Source organism: Penicillium subrubescens (genome assembly GCF_028828155.1).
Source record: "Penicillium subrubescens strain IBT 31985 chromosome Unknown utg000003l_segment0_segment0, whole genome shotgun sequence".
Classification (NCBI taxonomy): Eukaryota; Fungi; Ascomycota; class Eurotiomycetes; order Eurotiales; family Aspergillaceae; genus Penicillium; species Penicillium subrubescens.
The window spans coordinates 351,193-374,198 of record NW_026643153.1 but is presented as its reverse complement, the minus strand read 5'-3'; the positions used below and the strand labels follow the sequence as shown (position 1 = coordinate 374,198).

The following is a 23,006-nucleotide window of genomic DNA, read 5'->3' as shown; positions in this document are numbered from 1 at the left end:
TGGGGCGCTGGGACAGCAGAAAGCTAAATACAATGAAGCGACTTTGAAAATGAGAATTGTCCAGTGGCAGATGCGTCAAGAGGATGTTGCCCCTGACGCGGATATGGCTTTGTAGCAGCCATTTACGAAGAAAGGACTTAGTAAACATTGAAAATCACAGCAGCTGACCATCACGACTCAACAGTGAGACCCATTTAGTATTTGGAAAATTTCTCCAATTATACGATCCATGGTACACAAGGCGATCTGATCTGCAAAGAGTGACCCGCAGAGTAGTACTGCTGCAGTTCCAAAAGATTTGGGTCACGTACGTTTCCCAATAGTATTGACGGAACAATAGCAGCAGTGGACCCCGGAGGAAGGAATATAACGTAATTCCCGGTCACCCTGGCCACCTAACCCCATTAGAAAATTTCAAAATTGATTATCTCAACTAACACCCATTAATTTAACTAGATAATACGATTTTCACATGAAGTAATCCTATGGCCAATTCGGCCACATCCACTGCAGGTAGGCGGAGCCCTCCTGACCGGTTGAATCGGCTGATTAGGCAGATCGACCTCCTCATGCGATACTACCTCATGAGCTTCTACTGGCTGAATTAGCTGCTGAGCTAGCTGTAGACCCTCTTCGATTGATAGGCCCCCTTCGTGTGTAATCCGTCTATTCGATCGAGTGCGCTTTTGGCGTTTCTTTTCATTCGCTGCGCGTAGATCAGCGTTCTCCTTCACTAATAAAGCAGTGTTGTGTAATGCTTTATAGTGGCCCTTAAGAATCTGATCAACCAGTTGGTTCAACGGGCTTGGAGGGCTTTTTGACCGCTGATCTATTAGATCTTTCATCATTTTAGCCTGCTTTTCTAGCTGCTTCACTGTTCGAGGCGTTTTTGGTGTGAATTGGCTAGATCTGCTGCTTGGTCGGCTTGATGGTGGTGACGGCGTTCGGAGAGAAATGTTCAGCTTAGAAAGCACTCCATCAGCATCAACTGGTACGATACCAGTAGCTGCAAAGCTGCTTTGAATAATATTCGGTTGAAAAGCTTCTAGCCGTGCGCGAGGATAGTCTGCTAGGAAATCAAGCTTATCGATATGATTATAGCCCGTTCGGGTTAAATCGCTCACGAAGCGACTGTACGCACGCTTAAGCACAGCAAAGCACCCAACATCAAGCGGTTGTAGTAGATGCGATGAATGTGAAGGCATACAGAGTGGTATAATATCGTTTTCAGCGCATATTCGATCGAATTGAGGTGTAAGGTGGCTACCATGCCCGTCGAGGATCAATAGACGAAATCGCCCTCGTACGCGCGAAGTAGTGCATGGAATAAAGATCTTTTGTAGCCAGCGAAGGCCGATATCATCGGTAGTCCAGCCATTATTCGATACTTCGATTCGCCAATCCCTCGGGAGATTTGATTCAAACCAACCAGCAATATAAACCTGGCCTTTGAATATAATGCAGGGCGGCAGCGAATAGCCGTCAGCGCATATCGTTTCGATCGCAGTGACCCATTCGCGATTACCCGGCTATAGAATTGATCGCCGACCATAGTATTCTGCTCGTGTAACCACCTTTTGCGATGAAATAAGCCCCATTGCAAAGCCAGTCTCATCGAAGTTGTAGATATCCTCCGGTTGGATACCGTTCTCATCAATCACGCGTTGCACCGTCAAAAACCACTCTTTTATAACCTTTGGATCCTCGTTGAGAGAAGCGTGTTCGAATCTCTTCGCGCCGATTTATAAAGGTTGATGGCCAATTCTTCCCAACTGTAGGCGGGGGGTAGCTACCACGCGCAGCGAGTAGAATATTAGCCATTTCAGCTACAGTAGCTGGCCTAGGCGCTGCTCCACGCAAATCCATAGAGATAATCCAATCAACAAGCGAATCCTCTTCCAATTGGGTCAGTTTATGGTTAGGGTTTCGTCTCTCTGCGATAGAGACTACACCACATGCACGCGTTTGTAGGGTACTGCGTGGAATTTCGTATAGCTTCGCTGCTGCGCGAAGAGATTTGATGCGGCCATTTTTAATATCATCAAGGGCTAATAATATTTTGCCCTCCTGATTGGTCGATTTCTGGAAGGATTCAGATCGAATTGGTGGCATGGTAGTTGGTTGAAGTTGGTAGGTTAGTGGATTGACGCGTTTTCTGATGGGGTGGCCAGAGTGACCGGGAATTACGTTATGGCTAGGCCTCGCCAAAACCCGCCCGCGAAAACCCTACCCGTGGGTTGGGTTGGGTCTTAGTCAGCATACCTGTTGAGTTATAAGTGACGCTTCAATGTTTGCATGGTTGTACCGCTCCGCACGAATCGAATCGAATCGAACTTTTGCCTGATTCGATTCGATTCGAATTATTATTGAACAGATCGATTCGTACGAATTCGAATTCACGGCCGATTCGAATTCGATTCGAAGTTCGCGAACTTTTGGGACCAAAGCCTCATTGGGAAGGCGGTAAATGAGGACTGGCAGTGTCTGCAGTTCCACGCCATGCCATCAATCGACGCCACATGAAGTGTAATAAATGGCTGTTATTGAGTTAACTAGTTAAATAATCAACAGATACAGAAATAGATAAGCTAGGGTTTGTTTATTACATAAAAATTAAACAATTTGACCTCGAATGAAGAGAGTTATAGGGCAGTATCAATAGACGCGAGTGTTTGGCAATAACCTCCATGCAAATAATATATAATTTTTAGTTCTAATTTAGTTAATAAGACCATAACCTTATTTCTTGTCTGTTTTGCTTCAAATTAAATTATCCTATAGATCGCATTGAGATACACGTAACCTATTAATATAGAGGGAAGATATCTATAGTTGCACATTTTATTCAATGTAGAGCAAATGGACAGTCTAATCGGGCTAGCGGAGATTCCACTAGGACGCGTGGAGACGCGTATATGCTTTTATCCAGAACAACATCCGAATCGTGGTCAAACGCTACTGAAAACTATCACTTCTGGGTGCTCTAAAGTAAGCGATCAATCAAGACACAATCTTGATATACTAATATTATGTAAAGATGACTTCTCCACTTCCTATGATATTCGGCTGTCCTAATACTAGGAAGAATAAACGCGATTATGCGGCGCTTAATAAATATAGCCTCCTCGCAGAGGATATATCACTCCTACCCCCTCGAAGGAAGAGAGCGGCCTAACGCGCCCCCAAGTCACCGACTCCTCCGATTTCAACTTCTCCTACGGCTCCTAGCAATGTTTCCAGGAGTTTATCGAACCTTAATACGGAGATATGCCCTTCGCAATCAATATCTCAGGTCGAATGCGAGGTTGAGAGGGTTGAAATTAAGCAGAATGATAAGACTAAGTCGAAGGAGCGGAGCTGGGTATAGAAATACTACAGTACAACACCTGAACCTGGCACTTAGAGATTAGGAAATAAGGAGCGGCTCGAACTTAAACACCTATACATTGTATCGCTATCTACCTGTCGATTCTTTCGATTTGTATCTAAACTACGATCTTCAACTACAGCGTTGAAACAGTATCTGCAGCAAGCACACAAGCTCTTTTAGGACGGTTATTCAGAAGGCTAAGGACCACTAAGCTTATAGATTTCTAAGGAAAAGAAGCTCCCCTTCGAAGAGGCACTCCTAAATTGGATTATATCGACCTGCCAGCCGTTTATATATGTCGAACACCCTTTATTTAAGGCTATATTAAGGTCCGTAGGCTTTCAGGACTCCTTACCGAGTGCGGATACAGTGTCCCGCTGATTAGGTCTTCGGCTTAATGCTCTTGATAGTGAGCTTCGAATTTTGATGTCTTTAGCTTCGTTAATCGCGCTATCTCTTGATGGTTGGATAAGTCAGAACTCGTTACTAATACTAGCAATTAATGCCTACTGGATGTCCCCTGATTTTCAGCAATATCGAGCCTGTATTAAGTTCGTTGAAATCGAAGGCAACCACTCTGGAGAGAAGCTTGCTGATATCGTCGCGACGGTTCTCGACAGGTTTTATATATCTGATAAAGTGATGACAATTACAGCCGACAACGCATCTAATAATAACACCCTATACCGGTGCCTCTACCAAAAGCTGTCTTAGCGGTATGATAAGTACCTGGCTGAGACTATTATCCGAGAAGGGATAATGAAGTTTACCCAGAACTCCCAAATCCGCTGCTTTACTTATATCTTGAATTTGGTCATGAAATCTATACTGAGGTCTCTACGCGCGAGTTCGTATAAGGAAGCCTGTGGTCTTCTTGATGATGTTGCTAAGGGAAGCTGGAAGACTATTAATGCTCCTACTTCGCCTATTGCAAAGCTTCGACTACTTGTCCTTTAGATTGCGCGATCTCCCCAGCGAATACAGAAGTGGGATAATCGGCCTGGCTGTACAAAAGCTATTAATTACGATGTTGACACTCGATAGAACTCTACCTTTATTATAATTGAGAGAGCCGAAGAGTGTCGCCGGCAGCTCGAAGATACAGTCAACGACGAGCTAGATATTGAAGCCTTGCGTCTTATATATAACGACTAGAGACAACTCTTAGATATCAAAAAAATCCTGACTCCCTTCAACGAATATACTGAGTACGTCTCTCGAGACAGTCCTTTAATTTATATAGCGGCGCGTATATTTGAAGAGCTCCGTTCTATACTCCTCGCTATTAAGGAACGACGAGGCGAGTGGCAGAAAACCTCGGCAGCAATAACCATTTCTGTTTCCGACGGAATCTCACTCCTAGAGAGGTACCACGACTGTATTAAAGACAACGACATATACTATATCGCAAGCATTCTGGATCCTCGAATCAAGACCAAGTAGCTCAAAACGCTACTAGATAGAGACAAGATTATCGACCGAATCAGGGCGTTCCTGAAGAAAGCATATCACACCCCGGAACAGCCTGCATCGACTGCTCCAAGCACTAATTACAAGAGCTTCGAATATCGATTTTTGGAGGCCTTTCAGCCAACGCAGTGTAACGTCGCTGAGTCAGATATCGACCAGTATTTCGATACTCCTACAATCAGCACTGGTTTCGAAACAAGCCAGAGCCAGACTGAATTTATACGGGACTGGTGGAAGGCTAACAGGCTTGAATTTACTTGTATGGCCAAGGCAGCACAAGATTACCTTGCTATACCAGCAGCAGAGGTAGATATAGAGAGATTATTCAATGGCGGGAGAGATGTACTGGGAATTCGACGTTTCTCTATGAAAGGCAAGACTCTTGGGACCTTAATAAGGCTGAAAGATGCTGCACGTTGGAAGTCTGAATAGTTACGCAGTTATGGTTTCTTTTAGAATACATGCGGTTGATATTATGCATTTGCTAAAGTCTTTTTGTCGGGGCCGGACACCTCAAAAACTCCTCTCCAAGGCGTGCTTCTGCTAAGAAAGCTAGAAATTAGTTCGCGAACCTGTTCGAAATTCGCGAATTTTGACGAATCGAATCGCGTACAGATTCGAAGTTCGAAAACCAAGGTTCGAATTCGATTCGATTCGTCGAAATTCGCGAATTTCGAACAGTTCGAAAATTCGTGCGGAGCGGTAATAGGGGCTACCCAGCAATGATTCAGCAGCTAATGCCCTAGGAATCAGATAGAAATGGGTAACAGTTGAAATACTGGCAACTTGAAAACTCATCCATTAGTTATGGCTGGCAGAATTACCTACAACACAGAGACCATCATCTTGTCTTCACCTGCAGAATCTCCAGTTCAAAAACCCTAAACATTAATAGACACACCTTATTCCAAACCCTCCGAAAAGGCTCCAACTTTGTCGAAGCCCGAGAATACATAAGACAGCTGCTGCAGGACGATTATGGGCCATAACAAGCTCCCAGTGTCTTTATTTATCTTGACCGACGCGGACGGCAAGTGCATTGCATGTATTTGCTACATTGGATTAGAATTGGCAATATTGGAGGATTTCGTTCGTAGGGGGCTTCTGGCTGTGATGCGGAATAAAGGCTTAAGGTTTTGTTGCTGTCCCGGGCACCTTCACAAGGATGAGGAGGAAGGCTCTCGGGGAGTCACAGCCCTTCTCCAAATATGAGTTGCGGTGAACGGCAACACTTGATGACTGCGGACGTCTTGTAGGAAGTCTGCATTTAGCATGAATTAAGCTCACGCTCCAGCACGTATCCAGCAAGGAGTTTGTGTCTGCAAGTAGGACATAGCAGCTGGACAATTCGATGGCGAAAACCCCTCGATACTATTATGGTTCGGTCATGTTAAATACCCTTCAACTTTCCAGGCAAGACAAAAGGTGTTACTCCAACTCCACTATTCTAAATTAAAAAGTGCAATGTAAGTCACTAGAATGAAGTCAAGGTTACACTAGGCAGTCAAAGGCCAGTTATTGTTTTCGGTCACAAGGATGCCAGGATACCAGAAAGAACACGGAAGGTTCTCCAATACCACCCACCCCTTGGGTGTCCGAAATCTGGCACAGACACCCTGACGGACACGAATTCCTGTCCATTTGCCCACCCTAAGAAGGTAGGCTAGGAGACGGCCAACTACATGGTAGGATTATAAATACATCAACCCCCCATGATGAGGTCGTAATAGGATCACCAAGTACATTAATTTCATTGACGATTGAGCCTTGCTTACATATGTAGTGAAGACCTGTCTCCATCCAAAACATACTTACTTTTCTTCCGCAACCTCGGACCAAGATGGAAAAGAACCCAGGGAACCGGCACTAAAGCCAATGATATGAAGGCCGCAATTGATACTGACCAGTGGATTCCAACTCTTTGTATCATTTGATCGGAAAATAAGGGTACGACACCCGCAAACGAATAGCGTATCATGCTGTCGGCCGCCAGGACAGATGCGCCAAATTCAGTTCCATATATGGCGTTTTTGTAAAGAGGCCACCCAAGCTATATACCGTTTTAAATCAAAAATAGCTCAGGGAGTTAAGATGTACAAAGGGCTACGTTACCATGACGAGAAGAAATGCTGCTCCGAAAACAAGTGCAGCTAACTGAGGGACAATCCAATGGATTGACTGGCGTACCGTCCAAGCAAACCTAGGTTCTCACCCGCGAATTAGTGACGGTATCTTTTGAGGGAATATAGTTAGGACGAGACAAACCAGAAAAGTGACAATGGCAGTAAAATCCCCCCCAACATTGTATGGTAGAGATGTTCCTCCGGCTTCATGGTAAGCCTCCGGGTTCTTGCTAACATTTCCGCTTTTTTGTGGAGCCTTTTATTGATGAAAATCATGATGACCAGACCAAGAGCGCTTCCGATAAGCAGAGACAGGAACGACAATGCGACTTGATGAGGTGTAAAGGAGTAGATCGATTCAAAAATGAAGGGGTATGCGACGTAAAAGAAGAAGACAATGCTGAGACTAATAGCGGAGATGAAGGAAGTTGGAACAATGACCGGTTCCACGATCATCATATGTAATGGACGTCCCAGAGCAATCTTTAAGTTGTCCTTCAGAGAACCGCGCGGAGGCGGTGGTTTCCCCAATCTTCTGCACTTTTGGCGTAACAGCTCTGGACCGAAGGTCTCTGGGTTCAGCCACACGACACATGAAACCCCCAGAAGAATTATTGACAACCAGAATGTCCATCGCCAATTCCCGGAAACCTCAATGATGGGCTGGCCCATCACTGGTCCGATTTCACTGCCCCAGGCTATCGAGCATGCGAAGAGGCCCATCAATCGAGTTCCGATCTGCTCGGATGGTGTGTCCCACAAATCGTTCAACGTTCCTGCTACGACAGGTATCATCGGTCCTCCTGTAATCCCTGCCAGCAGCCTAGCCACTGCGAGTGTACGGAAGTTCGAAGCCGAGCCACCCACAGCATTGAAAGCCATAGCTCCCAACAGGGAAAGAACATAAACTGGACGACGACCATACACCTCGGATGTTGATGATGAAATTATGGGGCCCAATGCTAACCCGAGTGTATAGAGGGTAATGGGGAGCATGCCCAAGGTCGAGCCCACTTGGAACTCGGCGTTCACTAGGGGAACGGCAGCAACGTAGATGGAATTGCCTGAGGTTCTGTATTTCCATTAGTCTTTTAGGGATTGTGTAGGTCGCGGTATACTAGAACACAAGACGAACAAGCTGAACACTCCGAGAAGGGGCCCGACAGAAATCCAGATCCGTTTCCAGGTTGGCCATTTCCTGGGGTCTTCCTCGCTGGTGAGTTGCAGTTCTTCTTCGGGTGGATCGATGAATGTCATTTTTTCTAGGAATTGAAAAGGGTATTCAACAATGCCGAATTCTAATAGTTTGTAAGAGGATAAAAGCTTGAGAAATTGACCGGCGGAATCATGCCTATTCTTTCAAAGTTGTGGCTATCAGAAGTTCTTAAATTACCATTTTTGGGAGATCAATCATGTACTACAGCCCCTTTTATCTAGACTTAGATTCAACAGCATTGGTTTAAGATGAATATAGGCATGCTTGTCTCAGTCTCTAGACTCCTGACTAGCGTGGCCTACTAGGGTCCACCTACCACCTAGAGGCAGTTCAACTATGAAGCTGACAGGTCATTGGTGACGCCCTTGGGTTGCTCACTCCTGGTTAGTGCTCCATGCATGCATGATGATACTCAATATGACCTTTGTATAGGTCTCCCTTGCATGGGTCAGCATGACAAATTACCAAGGAGGCACACATACCCACTATTGTAAATTACTAGCGCGAATGAAGATTGTCGGCCCACATCTCCATGCTCTCTAGGGACCGGCCCAGAGATAAGCAGGAATGGTAAAAGTGCTGAGCGCTGAAGGAAACAGAATGTATTCGTACCCGATGATCTGCAAATGGTGAATGCATTCATACCCGATGATCTGCAAATGGTGAGCATAATATGTTGGTTACAACTTACTGCACGGATGTGGATCATTGTGAAGATCATATCTGAAAGTCTGGTACAAAGCCCCTAGCTATGTACTGCCTAGCTATATACCATACTACTTGAAGGCGGGATGTTTCTCCGATATGATATAAATACTAGACTCTGCTCAGTACCAACACCACCAATATCTTCCCTCATAAATGCAAAATCACATTGACTCAGAAGATTAGTCGTATCAATTCTGTTATTCCCACAATATGGAAGCCGATAAGAACCTCCAATCTACCCTTCCTCTTTTGACCACTCCATTATTCCAGCCTCAATATTCACTGACGCGTGAAGAGAGTTTGAAGTGTTCTTATGAACGGGCCAGGGCCATCAGTAAACATTACAGTATGTGGACCACCTTTCAAACCTTTCCCCCATAGAGAATATCATTAATTCTATTTAATTATCCATATATGACAGAACTGACCGTGGACGATATTCACTCCCTGACACCAAAATTCTGGGATATGAACAGAGATGGAATTGTGACTCGAGATGCTGGAACATACATACTGCTCGCTACGCAGTATAACCTGGCTGCTGGTACCATTGCCCAATTCTCGCATGAACGCACAGATCTACAGGAATTACTACAGAAAATTATGGACTTCGAGGTTTCGTATGTGCATGTTGTCGTCATTCGAAACCTCGAAGAAAATCGGGTATAGCTGACGTGTTACAGAGCACTCTTCATGATTACAGAGCTTAATCATGGTGTTGATGTAAAATATCTCGAAACTACCGCTACTCTGCAACCGGATGGTAGTTTTATCTTGCATACTCCGAATATGGGTGCTGCAAAGTAAGATATCGGAATCCGTTCCTCCTTTCAATCTAAACTCGAAATTGAAACTGCATCACTGACAAGGAAACAGATTTATGCCTCCTAGCAGGCAAGTAGCTGGAATTCCACGCATTGTAGTGGTCATGGCCAGACTCATGGTGGATGGAGACGATCGAGGGATTCGGCCGTTTATTGTTGCACTTAGCAATGGCAAAGAGATATGCAAAGGTGTGACATCGGTGTAAGTGGGAACGAACTTCATGTCCTTAATCCCTAATGTGAGGTGTAAGCTAATACAGGAGATATGTACACCCATATACATAGTCTCCTACCAGAACTAGGGACTCGAACTCTCGATCACTGTCTCACCTCCTTCAATCAAGTGCGTCTTCTTCCCAACGCACTGCTCGGAGACATCAGTAAACCAGAAGACTTCCAAGCTCATTTTCTTTCTGCCATTCGGCGTATTTCCATCGGTACAATCTCACTCTGCTTGTCTATTATTCCATATCTCAAAAACTTGGTTTATATCGTGGGAAAGTACAATTTGCGTCGCACAGTTACTGGACCGGGTAAAATTCCCATTCCAATCATAAACTTCCGCAGCCAGCAGATTCCAATCTTGCATGCAATCGCCCAAATCCGAGTTATGGAAGCCTTCGCCGACTATGCCATTACTTGCTTTATGAATAGTACCAGTACTCAGGGTCGGCAGAGACTTGCTACAATTCTTAAGGCATCGTTCATTCACAACATGGAGCAGTGCAGTGCTTCGTTACCGCAGAGGTGTGGTGCGCAGGGAATGTTCAAACACAATCAGATTTGTGAGTACAATGTAAGTAATTCCATGCCCCTTGGTGGTCTTATCAACACGGAGAGAGTACTTAATGAAAATACTAGAATCTCCTCCATATACTCGCTATTGCCGAAGGAGACAATGCCGCTCTTTGTACTCGTGAGTGTTGCCCATTAATTAATACTCTTCAGCCAAGATGAAATAATTTAGTACTAACCAAAGGTAGGGTTTGCAATCGACCTCTTCCTTGGTCGCTATAATCCCCCAGAATCCACCAACCCCAACTCCCTCCTCGCTCAACACGAGGCTGGTTTGGCTACAGAATGCATGAAGGTCGTCGAGAGCCAGCCTCTAGAGAAAATCAAGCATGATTTCAATCGAAATCTTAATCCTCACTGCAAACCCATTGTTGAAGCTATTGGCCACCGGATGGCCTACGATGCTGCTATTGCGGCGGGCGTAAATCAAGACTTGGTCGCCTTATATGAAGTTGGCGTTGTTAAGGAAGATCTCAGTTGGTATGTGGAATTCGCAGGGCTGAAACGAGGGAGGGTATTGGAGATGGAGCATCAGGCATTGGACGCTGTTTTACCCCGTCTGAACGAATTGCTGGATGAGTTGGATATCGGGGCGTACTGCACCGCTCCGATCGTTTCGCAGACGGAGTGGGGGAAGTTTATGTGTGAGTTGAAGGGGGATACAGGGAATGCGAAGTATGAACTCTTTAATCACACCAAGGGCATGAAGAAGGATGTTTTGGAAAAGGGGAAAGTGTCAATGAAGTGGAGGTGGTTGAATTGGCTGATTTGATGTTTGTTTTCTTGAAAGGAATTTAGCATCCTATAAGGACTGAAGAGATTGCTTGAAATTTTGGACTCTTGAACTATCAACCCATATGGACCTATTCTACCTATTTACTTTTCGTATAAGCCCTCATCAATTTGCTTTCGTATTAATTGTAACCTGAGTTTTAGGTTTGAATGCCATTCATTCAATTTGATGCTTTTACTCTAGAATGAACGATACCGTGTCACAGCTGGTTAGCCGGATTCTCCAAAACTCCACTTACGTTTAGCTAGTATCTCGCTTCATTCGTTATTTCAATTTTTTACTGTATCTAGACAGATTCTCCGATTCCACAACCGCTTATTTAGGAACATAAAAGGGCCGCATTCTCTAGATGGGATAGGAGAAGAATAATACCATCTTTTACTATGATTTGACAGACGCTCCTAGTTCAAGTGGGGATATACAGGGGGTCTCGTTGCGGGTTTCTGGCTAGTGGATGGCTAGAGCGACAATTACTGACGGAGACGGATGCCCAGACAAACATCTGCATCGCACATCTTGCTATATTCGCATGCCTTTGTCGTCAGAGTTGATTTACGACGACACTGTTTCTGGCGCTTTCCTTTCTTGCTCGGAACAAGCCGGCTCGCTCGCGTGTGGTGCAGCAGCCATTTCTAAGTAGCCACTTCCACGAATAAAAAGATGGCTCAAGCGTCACTTTTAGACAAGCGAAGGAGAGAGGAAATAAAAGAAGGGTGCTAACTAGCTGAGTAGTCTCCGTTTTGCTGCGCATTAGCAGTTTTATATACTTGCACCAGGTCACGGTTTCGCTAACCATGCTCAAAGGTGAGAGTAGAACACTGCTACGTTGGAAAACCCCATCCTTTAGGATCAAAAACTGAATGCAGATAATTCTATGAAGACTATGTTTAATCACCAGCCCACATTTTGCAAGCTCCGTTTTACAACATCTAGATTATTGAAAATAAAGTGCGGTTTCATCGCCCGCCGTTCTCTTCCGTTGACCTTCGCGTTGAAGCCACAGATAAAACGGTCGTTTATGTCACTTGGGTCAAAACGAGCAATGCAACCGAGGGCGGGAAAAAAGACTGTGGTCAACTGTTGAGCATCAACTGTCGCAGAAGACCTTTGTTTTCAACCGCTACGCGCTGGGTCTCAAATTGGGCTGCAAGCAACTCGTCAATATGATGGTTGAATAAGCAAGGCCTCTGGCACCCCCAGAATATCAAGACCCCTTAGCACGCCATTCAGTCACCGTTAAGTGTTCGCAGGGCGTCTTGCCACCACAAGTTGCGGTAGTCGTATCTCGACAGTCACCCAATTCACCAAGCAATGAACACGATGGGCCAATGGAATCCCTCCTCAGTGGAGGGGGGACTGAACCACTGAATCCACCTCTGCAACGGGTTGTGCCTTCCAAGCAACAATATTGGTAGACCCTCACAGAACATCCATCTTTAGCTCTACATGATTGGATGAAGAGGCACTAGAGACAGTCCCACCCATCTTAGAAGGCCTGGTATTGCTCTCGCCCTCGGTGACCAGAGAGCCTAGTACCTACCTCTGGGAGCTTCTACGTATCTTCTTGGGAGCATAGACGCGTCCAGAGCTCTGCTAATTCGTTCTGGGTATCAAAGTCAGTCAGTTGAAATGCTCATTCCCAGTAGTAGCCGAGTAGGTGGGAATGCCTATAAAATTAAGGGAACTTTGGTTGGTTCCTGGAGCCACCAGCTTATGCTTATAAGCGAGACGTGTAACTTGCTGGCGTTTATGGTGCATCACCATTGTGTAGGGCTATGTGGAAGGGCCAGACAGCTACTGAAGACAGGAAGGGTGGACGTCTACTCGAAGAGTGGGAACGGCCTTCAACTGTTGCAAGAACGAATCATTGTTAAAGAAATTAGAGCCTCTGGAGTGGTTACTGTAGTCACTTATGTCTTGCAGGGGCGATGAGGTGCGCAAAAAAGTCATCGCATTGATAAATAAATCTGTTTTAGAAACATTCCCAGCCACTCGGACAACAGTAAGACTATCGTTTTATGGGTCTGTTCTTTTACCTTCATGAATGCTATAGATGGGAAGGCTAACATTACTAAAAGGGGGTTCTCAATACGACGAGCATATATCAAAGAGAACCTATCTCCAGTTAAAGAAGTTAGAAACTAGACACTATCACGGAAAATATTATAAGGATCTAAGGTTGATTATTCTCAAGCAAAGACAAAAGATAGAGTTCTTCAATTTGACAGAAAACCTGCAAGCCTCCCAATTAATCGGTATCAATGTCCAGTCCTGTATCTTCTTTGGCATAGTAATTCCGTTCTGTGCTGAGGCGATGAACCTCATCTGCATGCCTGCGAACATGCATCTCATGTAGTAGATCTTCGTCACACATGTGACACCTTCGATCCTGCAAGTGCTTCTCTCGAAAGTGTCGTAGAGTCAACTTATATTCGCTATATTTCTGCGTCTCGCCCTGTCGGGTCCATTTCGATGCGTCCACTGAGGTGATCGTCTGGTTCTGGCTTCCAGTCCCTGCTCAAGCAATTGGCAATCATATTTCGCATTTCTTGCTGCGACGCTCCCGATCGGATCATGTTCACAAGATGCTGGAGTTCGGAGGAGCTGCTAACTCGAATCATCTCTAATAATTCGGCCAAGAATGTGCGGTAGTATTGTAGTCTCTCCTGGGCCTCTTTCTGGGTGGTTTTGCGGCGTTTATCAGAGTACTGATGGATAATACACTCACGGCCGTGCCTCTGGCATTCTGAGCATGGCTGTCCATTCCTGCACTGATAGGAGAGGTGAGAAGAGAACAGGAAACAGACTTTGAGACTAGCCCCAACGAGAAAGAGTATGAGCAAAAATGTACCCTTGTCCGATGTCTTCGGCACTCTTTGCAGGCAGTCGAAGCTCTTTCTATCCTCCCCTCCACTTTTCCTGATTCTGGCCCTGGCGTAGGTCTGCCTAGCGATACTGGCGAAGGCGCAATGGCTCGGAACAAGCCGGAAATGCCTTGTTGGTTCATTGGGAACAACTAAGGAAACGGCAGCTTGGGGAGAAATAGATAGGTGCAATTGAAACCGGGGAAAGTATCGAAGAGAATCCGACAAAGCTCAAGGAAATTCTGGCCTGGGAAAATTCTTCACAGTATCGGTCCAGCTGAGATGGTCCCGACCACACTGAGCCTTCGTTCTGGGAACGAGTTTGTGAAAAGCCGCACCTTTTGGGTACCTCACGTATTTAAGGTTTCAGGGGAGTGCGACGAAAACTCCGTCCTCGCGTTACTTAAATATGGTGAAGGGTCGACGACCGGTCTAGTTTGCGAGGCGAAGAGTATTGATTTTCATGAGCACTACGTGAAAACAGCGCGCTAGAGGGAGATTGGCCCAGCTTGACCAATTGGTCGGCGATCATATCTCCTTATCTTAATACGGTGCAGACGGCAAAAAGGTATTCTGCCAACGGACAGAAATGTCGTCCGCGAGGTCGATCTCCGATCCGCATAACTGAGTTGCATGAACCCTTCGATTTCTCACTTTCGAATCCCCCCACTTGTAATGAGGCGTGGGGTGCCCTACGAGCGTATTTTTGCTTTTTTTGTCTTGCGAAAAGCGAACAATCTGCGTTTTCATTGGATTGTTTCTCGGCAATTTCTCGGACCCGACCTATGGACCGGACCGCAGCTTCGCCTTGCCTTGGGATCGGCATTCCCCAATCTTTCTTTGAGGGCAGTCTGCCTCCTGCGTGCATGACGACATGACTTAAGTTACCATGAACCATGTAACATTCTTCCTTTCGGCCGAAACTTTTCTCTGAGTCGTATTTAACGATCTGGACCCATTCAGATTCAGACAATCATCTTGTCCCTCGATGTCACTTCGCACGGCATAGTCCAAAAGGGTGGCGGGACGATGGGCTCGAATAAAAAAAGGATACTCTCTCTTGCCTTCCAGCCGTCAAAGCATTTCCTTTTTGATGACCTCCATACCAGACTTTCAAGCAAGCGAATTTTTGGATAGTGTGGGATATCAAACACTAACAATAGCAAGTTGCCTTCGGAAGAACCGTCTTGACCGGAGGCAAACTCAAGAAGTTTTGTTTCAGTATAGCAACCCTGCTTTCTTGGACGGTCGGCTTATTGACGCTGCACGCTGTGACCGTCGCTTAATTGATCATGTAATATGTTTACTCCAAGCCCACGTTAAGCTAATCTCGTGGCTTGCTGTACAGAACTATACCATTGCTGCTGCCGCTGTTAAATGGTATAGTTGTAAGAAGCTACGGCTGAGGAACCGCCTTCCATTTACTCATCCGTCGCGGCATTTATCACAACTTCAAAGCGCCGTCGATAATATAATGGGTAAAAAAGCAGTTGTCCGTGCTGACATCGTCCGTTGTCAGGTAAGGTTCCCTGTGTAATTGGTTGAATCGTTCCGTTATGATGATTGCCGCTGGTTTGCTGGTTTCAGCATCCTACAACTCTTACGTGCTCTCCACAGCATATCGTACACCAGTTTACTATGGGCAATAAGAAAAAAACTCTGGGAATATTGATTCAACCCTTTCACCTATATGTTCAGAACGATTTTATTGCCCACCCCAGTTGTAAAATGAGCTGGCGTCCCATAATGGTGACCACAGTTTTACGAGGGCGGTTAACGTGCCAATTTTGTCTTAATAACGTGAAGCAACACAAGACCACAGTTTCTTTTTGTGAGAAAAAATCATGTCCTTCTTTCCGTATCGAAGGTTCAAATATTCAGCCTTTCGCAATCGGATTTTAGGACTTGTGTTCATTGCACTTCTCCTTTCAACCAGCCTTCAAAAGCACTGCTCTCAGCCCTTATCTGACAAGTGCTGTTCCATTCAGAAACCTCAAAGAGCAAGACATCAACTTTCAATGGCTGTTTTGGAAGGAGCTCGATCCAATAATCCCTCTAAAAGAAAATTAATTTGTCAAAAACAGTACCGTCGCAAGACAAACTTGATGAAAAAAGCGTCTGAATTTCCTAACTTCTGGGTGGTCAACCTTCTTATTGCCAGCAGGTGATTCAGAGATGTACATATATGGCCTCAGACATTTTTCACACCACCTTACCCGTTTGGAGTGTACAAGTTAAACACTGGAATATTTCGTCAGGTAATTGCTCACCAGCTGGAGGCTCGGCAAGTTCTTGTACAGAGAACTAAGCAACCTCTAACCTGTAGACGCATAAAATACGATCGTCAGTCGATTGCATCAGTCGAGTTGCACTATTTTCCGCGTCTTGATTTTAACTGCCCAGAAGAATCCTCTTCCTCCCAAACACGCGGCTCGTTCGTAAATGCGATGGCTGGTTGATTTTGCCGTGTTTCCGTCGAATTCTTGCACGAGATATGCGGGGCAGATCCGCATTTTCATCAGTCATCTCGGTGACGAAGTCTCGGTGTCGTCAGACATGTGAAAAACTTTTCCTCTTGGGTCTGTCTGGACCACGTTAGGGTTCTTCCGGCTTCAATTGCGCATATTTATTCCTCCTCCTCGCCTCCCCGATCCCACAACAAGCTGTTGATTCCTCGGCTTAAAAATGGACGGACGAGGCCTTGTGAACTCCTTTCGCGCGATTTCGCCAAGGCCGGCACTACCAGGTAGACGTACGCCAGTCCCAGAGTCAGCGAAAGAGAAGGGTAGGATAAAAAAGGCATCGTGTCGACGACTTCGAAGGTAAACATTGTTTGCCCTCTCATCCCACCCCCCTCCGACATATGTTGACTACAGCGACTGTTTGGACCGTATCTAACGCTCCTTCTCACCAGTGCTATGACGGGGATCCATGTTGGGAATGCAGAAAGCATGGCCGCACTTGTTATTTTGATTAATTATCAGACAAACGGCGCAAAATATCCGCAAAGAAGGCCCGTGAGGACTTAAGGTACTACCAGGAATTCGTGAGGAAATTGCTGGAGGCGATTCAAGTATGCGAAGATGCCATGTTCAACATATCCTCAATATAATTAAGTCGGGTCGTCAATCGAAGAAGTCCGAGATACAGTTTCCCATCTTTTATACCAGAACACGCTCACTTTGTCGGTCCCCAAAGATGAGAGGGAGAGAAATCTATGATCGAAGTGGATACCCTGCAACTCAAAAGCAATGGCCTGTGCCCATATCAAAGAGCCATAGGTCACGACATGTGGCGTACAAACCTACTCATGCAGAAGACAGCAAGTTCTTTATGTGAGGGCAACAGTGTCGGATTTTGACTACAAAACTGTCAAACCTTGTAAAGCAACCGAAGATCTGAAGGCATTTCGGTCAAATCAAGATAATTTGCTACCTATAACTTCGTTTTGACAAGAGCAGCTTCGTCAAACTCAAAGTTCTGTCATCACGGTCGCAGGCTTTTGCGCCCAAACCCTTCGTCTATGGCATCAGTCAGAAAGAAGGTCATCATCCATATCGAACACGTAATGGAGTGACCAGCTAGGGACTTACACCCTGTGCCAAACATGGTGGTAGGGGCTCTGGAGCTCCTTCCGTAGCTGAGCTACATACACATAGACTTCCTCCTTGCTCCACGGCTGCGGCTCACCAAACCTTGTGAGGAGCCACATAAACCATCCCTCCATACCGGCTACCCAGTGTTGGAAATTGACTGCGCCAGCCTCCTTTAACTGTTTGTCTTTGGGCCATGGCCCAATCGGCCACTTGTAAATCTTCTCATGCACATTGACAAACCCAGCTTTCCGGATGCTGCTAGAAATGGTATCGGCGATATCACACGGCCGGTCTGCGTGTGCTCCGCACCAAATAATGTTTGGACCTAAGTGGGACAAAGTACTACCGGGTGAGAGACTGCCGTCATCAGACTGGACAACGAAGCTCATTTCCACTTGTTCGATCCACCCACCAGACCTCAGGTTGCTAAATAAGTCAGTATTTCAGCAGAAGACAAAGGCACATATCGCTCCACTATCAAGACACTCACTCATAACACCGCTTATAGACCAGATCCCACTCTTGACGGCTAAATGATCCAGACATATGACGCATATGAATCAGATCGAACTTCTTACGCCATGTCCATTCCTGCAGCACATCGTCAACCTCCAGAATACAGTTCGGCGGTACCCAGGCGGCAGGAGGTGGGAAAAGGTCGACACCTCGAACAACGGCTATGCTGTGTCAGCGGCAAGGTTACGAAACAAAGAAGGGTACTTACCGCTCGGGAACATGTCAGCAACATTTCTTAGTCTGGTCAGCGAAATAATTTGGGCCTAACAGGAGGAATTTAGATTGCGCTGACATGGCCCAAGTACCATTACCGGTTCCAATATCCAGGATATGCTATGTATACTTGGTCAGAGGCCATACATCGTCAATAGACACGTATAGTATAGTACCATCGAACAACTGCGGATTGGCGAGAGAAAGAGCGGATTCGCCTTATCTGAGTGCATAGCAAGGGCAACTTGGTGCCTAGAAGTAGTTATCAGCGAAGAGTGTGCGTGGTTCAGACCACGTGCCCAGACATACCCAGCTTCGTAACTTTCAAATTGTTGATCATCAGATGGGATACTGCGTCAATTAGGTTAGGGTTCTCATCAATCATATACAATTCTTTGACTTGCAAGTACTCCTCTACCCGTAGTGTTTGGTACCTCAACACTGATGTCAGCTTCAAAAGCCTAATTCAGGTTTATGTGCATCTTACCTCCTGCCATTTTCCATTAACCCCCTATAAATCGAAGACCTAATCGAATCTGTCTGTCTAGGCGATGTTTAATGTCAGATCATTTCAACAGGGGCTCATGCTGTCAAGTAACATACGACTCCCAATCTTCAGAGCCATAACCATATGTGCTATCGTCGAGGGTCAGATCCGGATCCTGATAATAGCACGTCAGAAGAGAGACGAGGGGACTCGATGAGTTTGATATATCCCACATACAAGAGTGACACTCTGGTTGTCCATGTTCAAAGGCACGCTTCAAGTGGAAAGCCTCTAGGGGGCTTAGATTTGTTAAGATATAAGCAGACAGAAACTTTGCGAAGTCGATCTAGAAAAGTAATACAGAATGATCTTTTATGGATTTTGCATTCCTAGCTTGTGGGGATGGCAGAGGTAGGAGTCCTCGCCATTACGATCGGCTAATAACAAACCGATGGTGATGAAAGCGGGGCTCTACTGGCTGACGAGTCACTTGTGGGTCCGAGTAAATATGAGCTATCCACCGATTTGCCCAGCCCGGAATGCTATTTGGAAGCATGACTACGGCGGCCTATTGTTAGTTAGTTAGCCGGTACTCGGACAGAACGCTTTGTCAGCATTTTTAGACCGGCAGAATTTCAATTTCAGCCTGAGGGTACGGAGGTTAATAAGGATCACGAGTGCAAAAACCCCAAACGGTGGCTTTTGACGGGCAGAATTCCCTCTTGGTCGTCATGCTTATACCAGTCTAGCCTTATCAGACCTAGTGTAGTATGAAGTAACGTCTTTTTCTGCCCCATTCAGCTTTGGTCTTCGCAATGCTCACGAACAGGCCTACCGTCCTTTTGATTGGCCAACTTGTCTTCTTGCCCTTCAGCTCATAAATGAACCATCGAACAAGCTGAATCCTTCTAAATACCATTCTTTTCGCAAAAGAAGCTCCTGTCTCCTCTTTCCGACTACGTCAAGACATGCAGATTGAAGTGGATTGAGTCTCAAAATCGCACCAAATACCACCAACCTTCCCCAGTCCTTCCACGCCGTCATATTGTCTTCTGCTAATTACCCCCTGTTTGCCCTCCAGGTCTCCGAGACAGGTCCTGACGCAGAGCACCGTAACAAGCTATGGACAGACTCCGGAGGGTTACTTAACTAATCCTCACAATCTTCGGTCAACACACACTCCTGTGGATAATAAGTTTATCTACCGAGTTACCTCCGTCGATCCCACTTTTTTCCTGGACACTGATTGGCTATCCGAAAATCCCAAGAGCGTAGTGGCACTGCCGATCGGCTTCTATTTTGGGTAGTGGGCTGAGATGCTGCATCGTGGCGCGGGAAACTAGCCTTCCTGAGCCTGTCCAAGCTCGTTATCCCACGCACTAACGAGTTTCGTCGTAAGGCGGAGCACTGGATACTCATCCAATTGGTCATGGAGGAAGGCACGGCGGCGGAGTTCAAGGTATTGGTTGACTGACTTCCCCCGGTGCAAGTCCTCGGGATTGAAGCCATTTCCAGGTTCAGAAAGCTCAGCTCCAATCTGCTGGAGTTGCTGTTGGCACTTAGGACGTCAGGGGGTAAATACTCATCTTTATCCCAGTCCCGGACATCCTCTCGTAGCTCCCGAAGTAGCATAATTTAAAACACTATTATTCCAGGCAAAAGGAAGAGCGTACAGTACGTAGATCTTGAGCCCGTCAGTGCATTATTTCGATACTATTCCGTACAATACCTTGAAACGCGGCGGAATAGAGGACATGCGCGGGTAGAATATATGTCTCCAGGATTTCTCAAAGTAAACTTTCTATGCCGCACCAGTTGGTCAGAAGTGCCATTTAGGTTGTACAAGTTCCATATATTATCCGAAAGAGCTATGTTTTGGGAGATATCATGATATGAAGTTGCTATGCATGCATTTATTATTTCAAACGCCCGTGGGTTACGTGTGTCCCCCACTTTTCTTTCCCATTTGTATGTAATTACGGGGTTCCGAGACAACACTTACATACAAGTCACTCTCGAGTATCCCATGGGTCCTCTAAGACACGGAGGAATTGGTCCCATCCACATATCAACTATGGACCAACTCTGCAGATGTGTATTTAACATACCCTCTGCCTGCCACTCATCTTATCTACAATCAATCAATTCAATCTGTCAATCCTACTGATTGGCTCCCCTTCCAAAAGAATCCCACTCATTGCATACCATGCCGTACCGTATTAGCTTGTTCTGACAGGAAGATACTCATCTGCATCCCAGCCAGTTACATCCTGTTGAAGTGCTTGCATAAGCGTAGGATCTGCTAGTATTTTGAGGTTCTGCCTAGATGTATGCTGGTAAAGAACAATTGGCTTGCCAGTAACTGCCCATAGGTGCTTTAGCTGCTTGCGAATCTTATGCCGATTCCATGTCTTGACGTATGAAGCAGCGGATGAGCATATAGTAGGCATAAATACTGCGAGAAGAGCAACCTGACAAGAAATGCTTATAATCGAAAAGAAATTTCTCCTCTCGAAGAGTTGCGAAGTAGTTCTAACAAGAGAGTAGAAAGCCATACTAAAGGATGATCAGTGTGACTCGGGGGAGTAAGCCATGCATGTAGGAGGAAAAGCGGCTATGGTGGAACCGGCGGGCAGGGCGGCAGGCGAAGCGGTGAACTGACTAGTTAGAAAAAAGCGTTCTGACCGAGTTAACCCTATAGTCCGCCGTATTTTTTCTTTCTTCTGCTCGCTTCGCAAGTAGAACCGCCGCCGCCGTCTCGTCTTCTGTTTTTGGTCTCTGCAGACCGCCTTAAGAGAGTCACATAACACCGCCCCGCGAAGAACACATACCCAGGATCGTCGCTGTTTGAAACGTTACAGTCTCGCAGAGACTCGCGCCAGCCCCTCATGTCGTCGGCTGTAGCGGAGCTGGATAGCTACCTTCGGTCCATGCTGGCTCTGAAGCCTCCCGGGATTACAGGCTCCAAGGTTCATGTTGTGATGTGAGGCTGTTGCTGCTCAGGAATGAAGCCGCAACATCGGAAATAATTCCTGCTCTATGTATAGGAAGAACCAAGTTGATTGGAAATCAACTTGGACTTCATGTTGTATATATAGCCTCATGTATTCCCTCAAGAAGAAGAATCAAGCTTCCTTTTGTTTTACAACAGGTTATGAGCCCGAGTGCAATCACTCGGGTGCCGTCTCTACTCACACCGAGACCCATTTATCTCTATTGATTCGTGATTATATATTACCCCACTTTCTCAAACATCATGTCGGCTCTTGCCCACGACTCTCCTGACCGAGCCGTCATGGCCATTGAGCCTTTGACAGGCAGCGACAACTTCGCGACCTGGAAACGTCTCATGACCTCCTATCTGAAAGCCAGGCAGGTCTGGGACGTTGTGTCGGGCGACCTTCAGCGTCCTGATTGCCAATTCAAATATGCCAAACCAATCACGGCGGACATTAGTCCGCTCGTGGAACCCCACCTCAATGGGGCGGTGAGGCAGCGAGCCATCGAAGCCCGCCTTGAAGTGGAGGTCCAAGCTTTCGAGCGTCATAAGGAATGGTCGCGGCGCGAAGCCGATGCCTACCACATCATCTTACGGTAGCTGTCTCCCAACGTTAGCATCCACGTCGCGGGGCTGGAGACGTCCCGCGACCTGTGGAATGAACTCGAAGAACGGTACCGGCGCATGGAACTCGCCACTTTTTGCGAACTGTTCGCCCAGCTTCGCGAAACGACTGGCGACCGTTGTGCCAGCGCGCGCGAGTTTGTCGACCGCGTGCGACTGCTGGTTCATCGATTGAATGCCATCGCCCCAGGGTCGATTGGCGATCGAGCACACATAGCGCTCTTGTTGACGCAGATCGGACCGGAGTACATCTTGATCGTGGATGCTATCTAGAATGATAAGGATCTGGTCAATCCGACCACGGTCGGAAACCGTCTGGCGAATGCCGAACAGACGGTACGGGGAAAAGACTCTCCCACGCTACCACCACAGAGACCGGGACTATCGATCAATACGGTTCAAACCAACA

The 23,006-nt window shown here is 46.2% G+C and overlaps 4 protein-coding genes across 4 annotated transcripts; 1 reads left to right on the top strand and 3 right to left on the bottom strand.

The window, feature by feature from the left end:
- Positions 1-7,089: 7,089 nt before the first annotated feature.
- On the bottom strand, positions 7,090-8,220 carry N7473_004290 (MFS general substrate transporter; the record flags this gene model as incomplete). The annotated part of the gene is made up of 2 exons (XM_057150230.1): positions 7,090-8,035; positions 8,099-8,220. 2 exons carry the CDS (start codon positions 8,218-8,220, stop codon positions 7,090-7,092), a joined length of 1,068 nt encoding a protein of 355 aa, XP_057010340.1.
- Positions 8,221-9,097: 877 nt separating this feature from the next.
- On the top strand, positions 9,098-11,278 carry N7473_004289 (uncharacterized protein; the record flags this gene model as incomplete). The annotated part of the gene is made up of 6 exons (XM_057150229.1): positions 9,098-9,233; positions 9,309-9,507; positions 9,571-9,690; positions 9,764-9,913; positions 9,997-10,627; positions 10,691-11,278. 6 exons carry the CDS (start codon positions 9,098-9,100, stop codon positions 11,276-11,278), a joined length of 1,824 nt encoding a protein of 607 aa, XP_057010339.1.
- Positions 11,279-13,477: 2,199 nt separating this feature from the next.
- On the bottom strand, positions 13,478-14,694 carry N7473_004288 (Zn(II)2Cys6 transcription factor domain-containing protein). The gene is made up of 2 exons (XM_057150228.1): positions 14,151-14,694; positions 13,478-14,070 (listed from the first exon to the last, which is right to left on the bottom strand). Exons 1-2 carry the CDS (start codon positions 14,304-14,306, stop codon positions 13,735-13,737), a joined length of 492 nt encoding a protein of 163 aa, XP_057010338.1. The 5' UTR covers positions 14,307-14,694; the 3' UTR covers positions 13,478-13,734.
- A 2,941-nt stretch (positions 14,695-17,635) lies between these two features.
- Positions 17,636-19,236, bottom strand: N7473_004287 (class I SAM-dependent methyltransferase; the record flags this gene model as incomplete). Its single annotated transcript, XM_057150227.1, has 11 exons — positions 17,636-17,684; positions 17,757-18,185; positions 18,250-18,436; positions 18,484-18,509; positions 18,568-18,608; positions 18,665-18,740; positions 18,798-18,839; positions 18,893-18,922; positions 18,976-19,032; positions 19,092-19,150; positions 19,213-19,236. The coding sequence occupies 11 exons, from the start codon at positions 19,234-19,236 to the stop codon at positions 17,636-17,638; spliced, it is 1,020 nt and encodes a 339-aa protein (XP_057010337.1).
- Between the last annotated feature and the right edge of the window lie 3,770 nt (positions 19,237-23,006).

Excerpts from the sequence above, each read along its gene's own strand:
- N7473_004288 (XM_057150228.1), bottom strand. The coding sequence starts at position 14,306 with ATGAACCAACAAGGCATTTCCGGCTTGTTCCGAGCCATTGCGCCTTCG. Across the intron at positions 14,071-14,150 it reads GCCGAAGACATCGGACAAGG|TGCAGGAATGGACAGCCATG; the intron begins GTACATTTTTGC and ends CTCTCCTATCAG.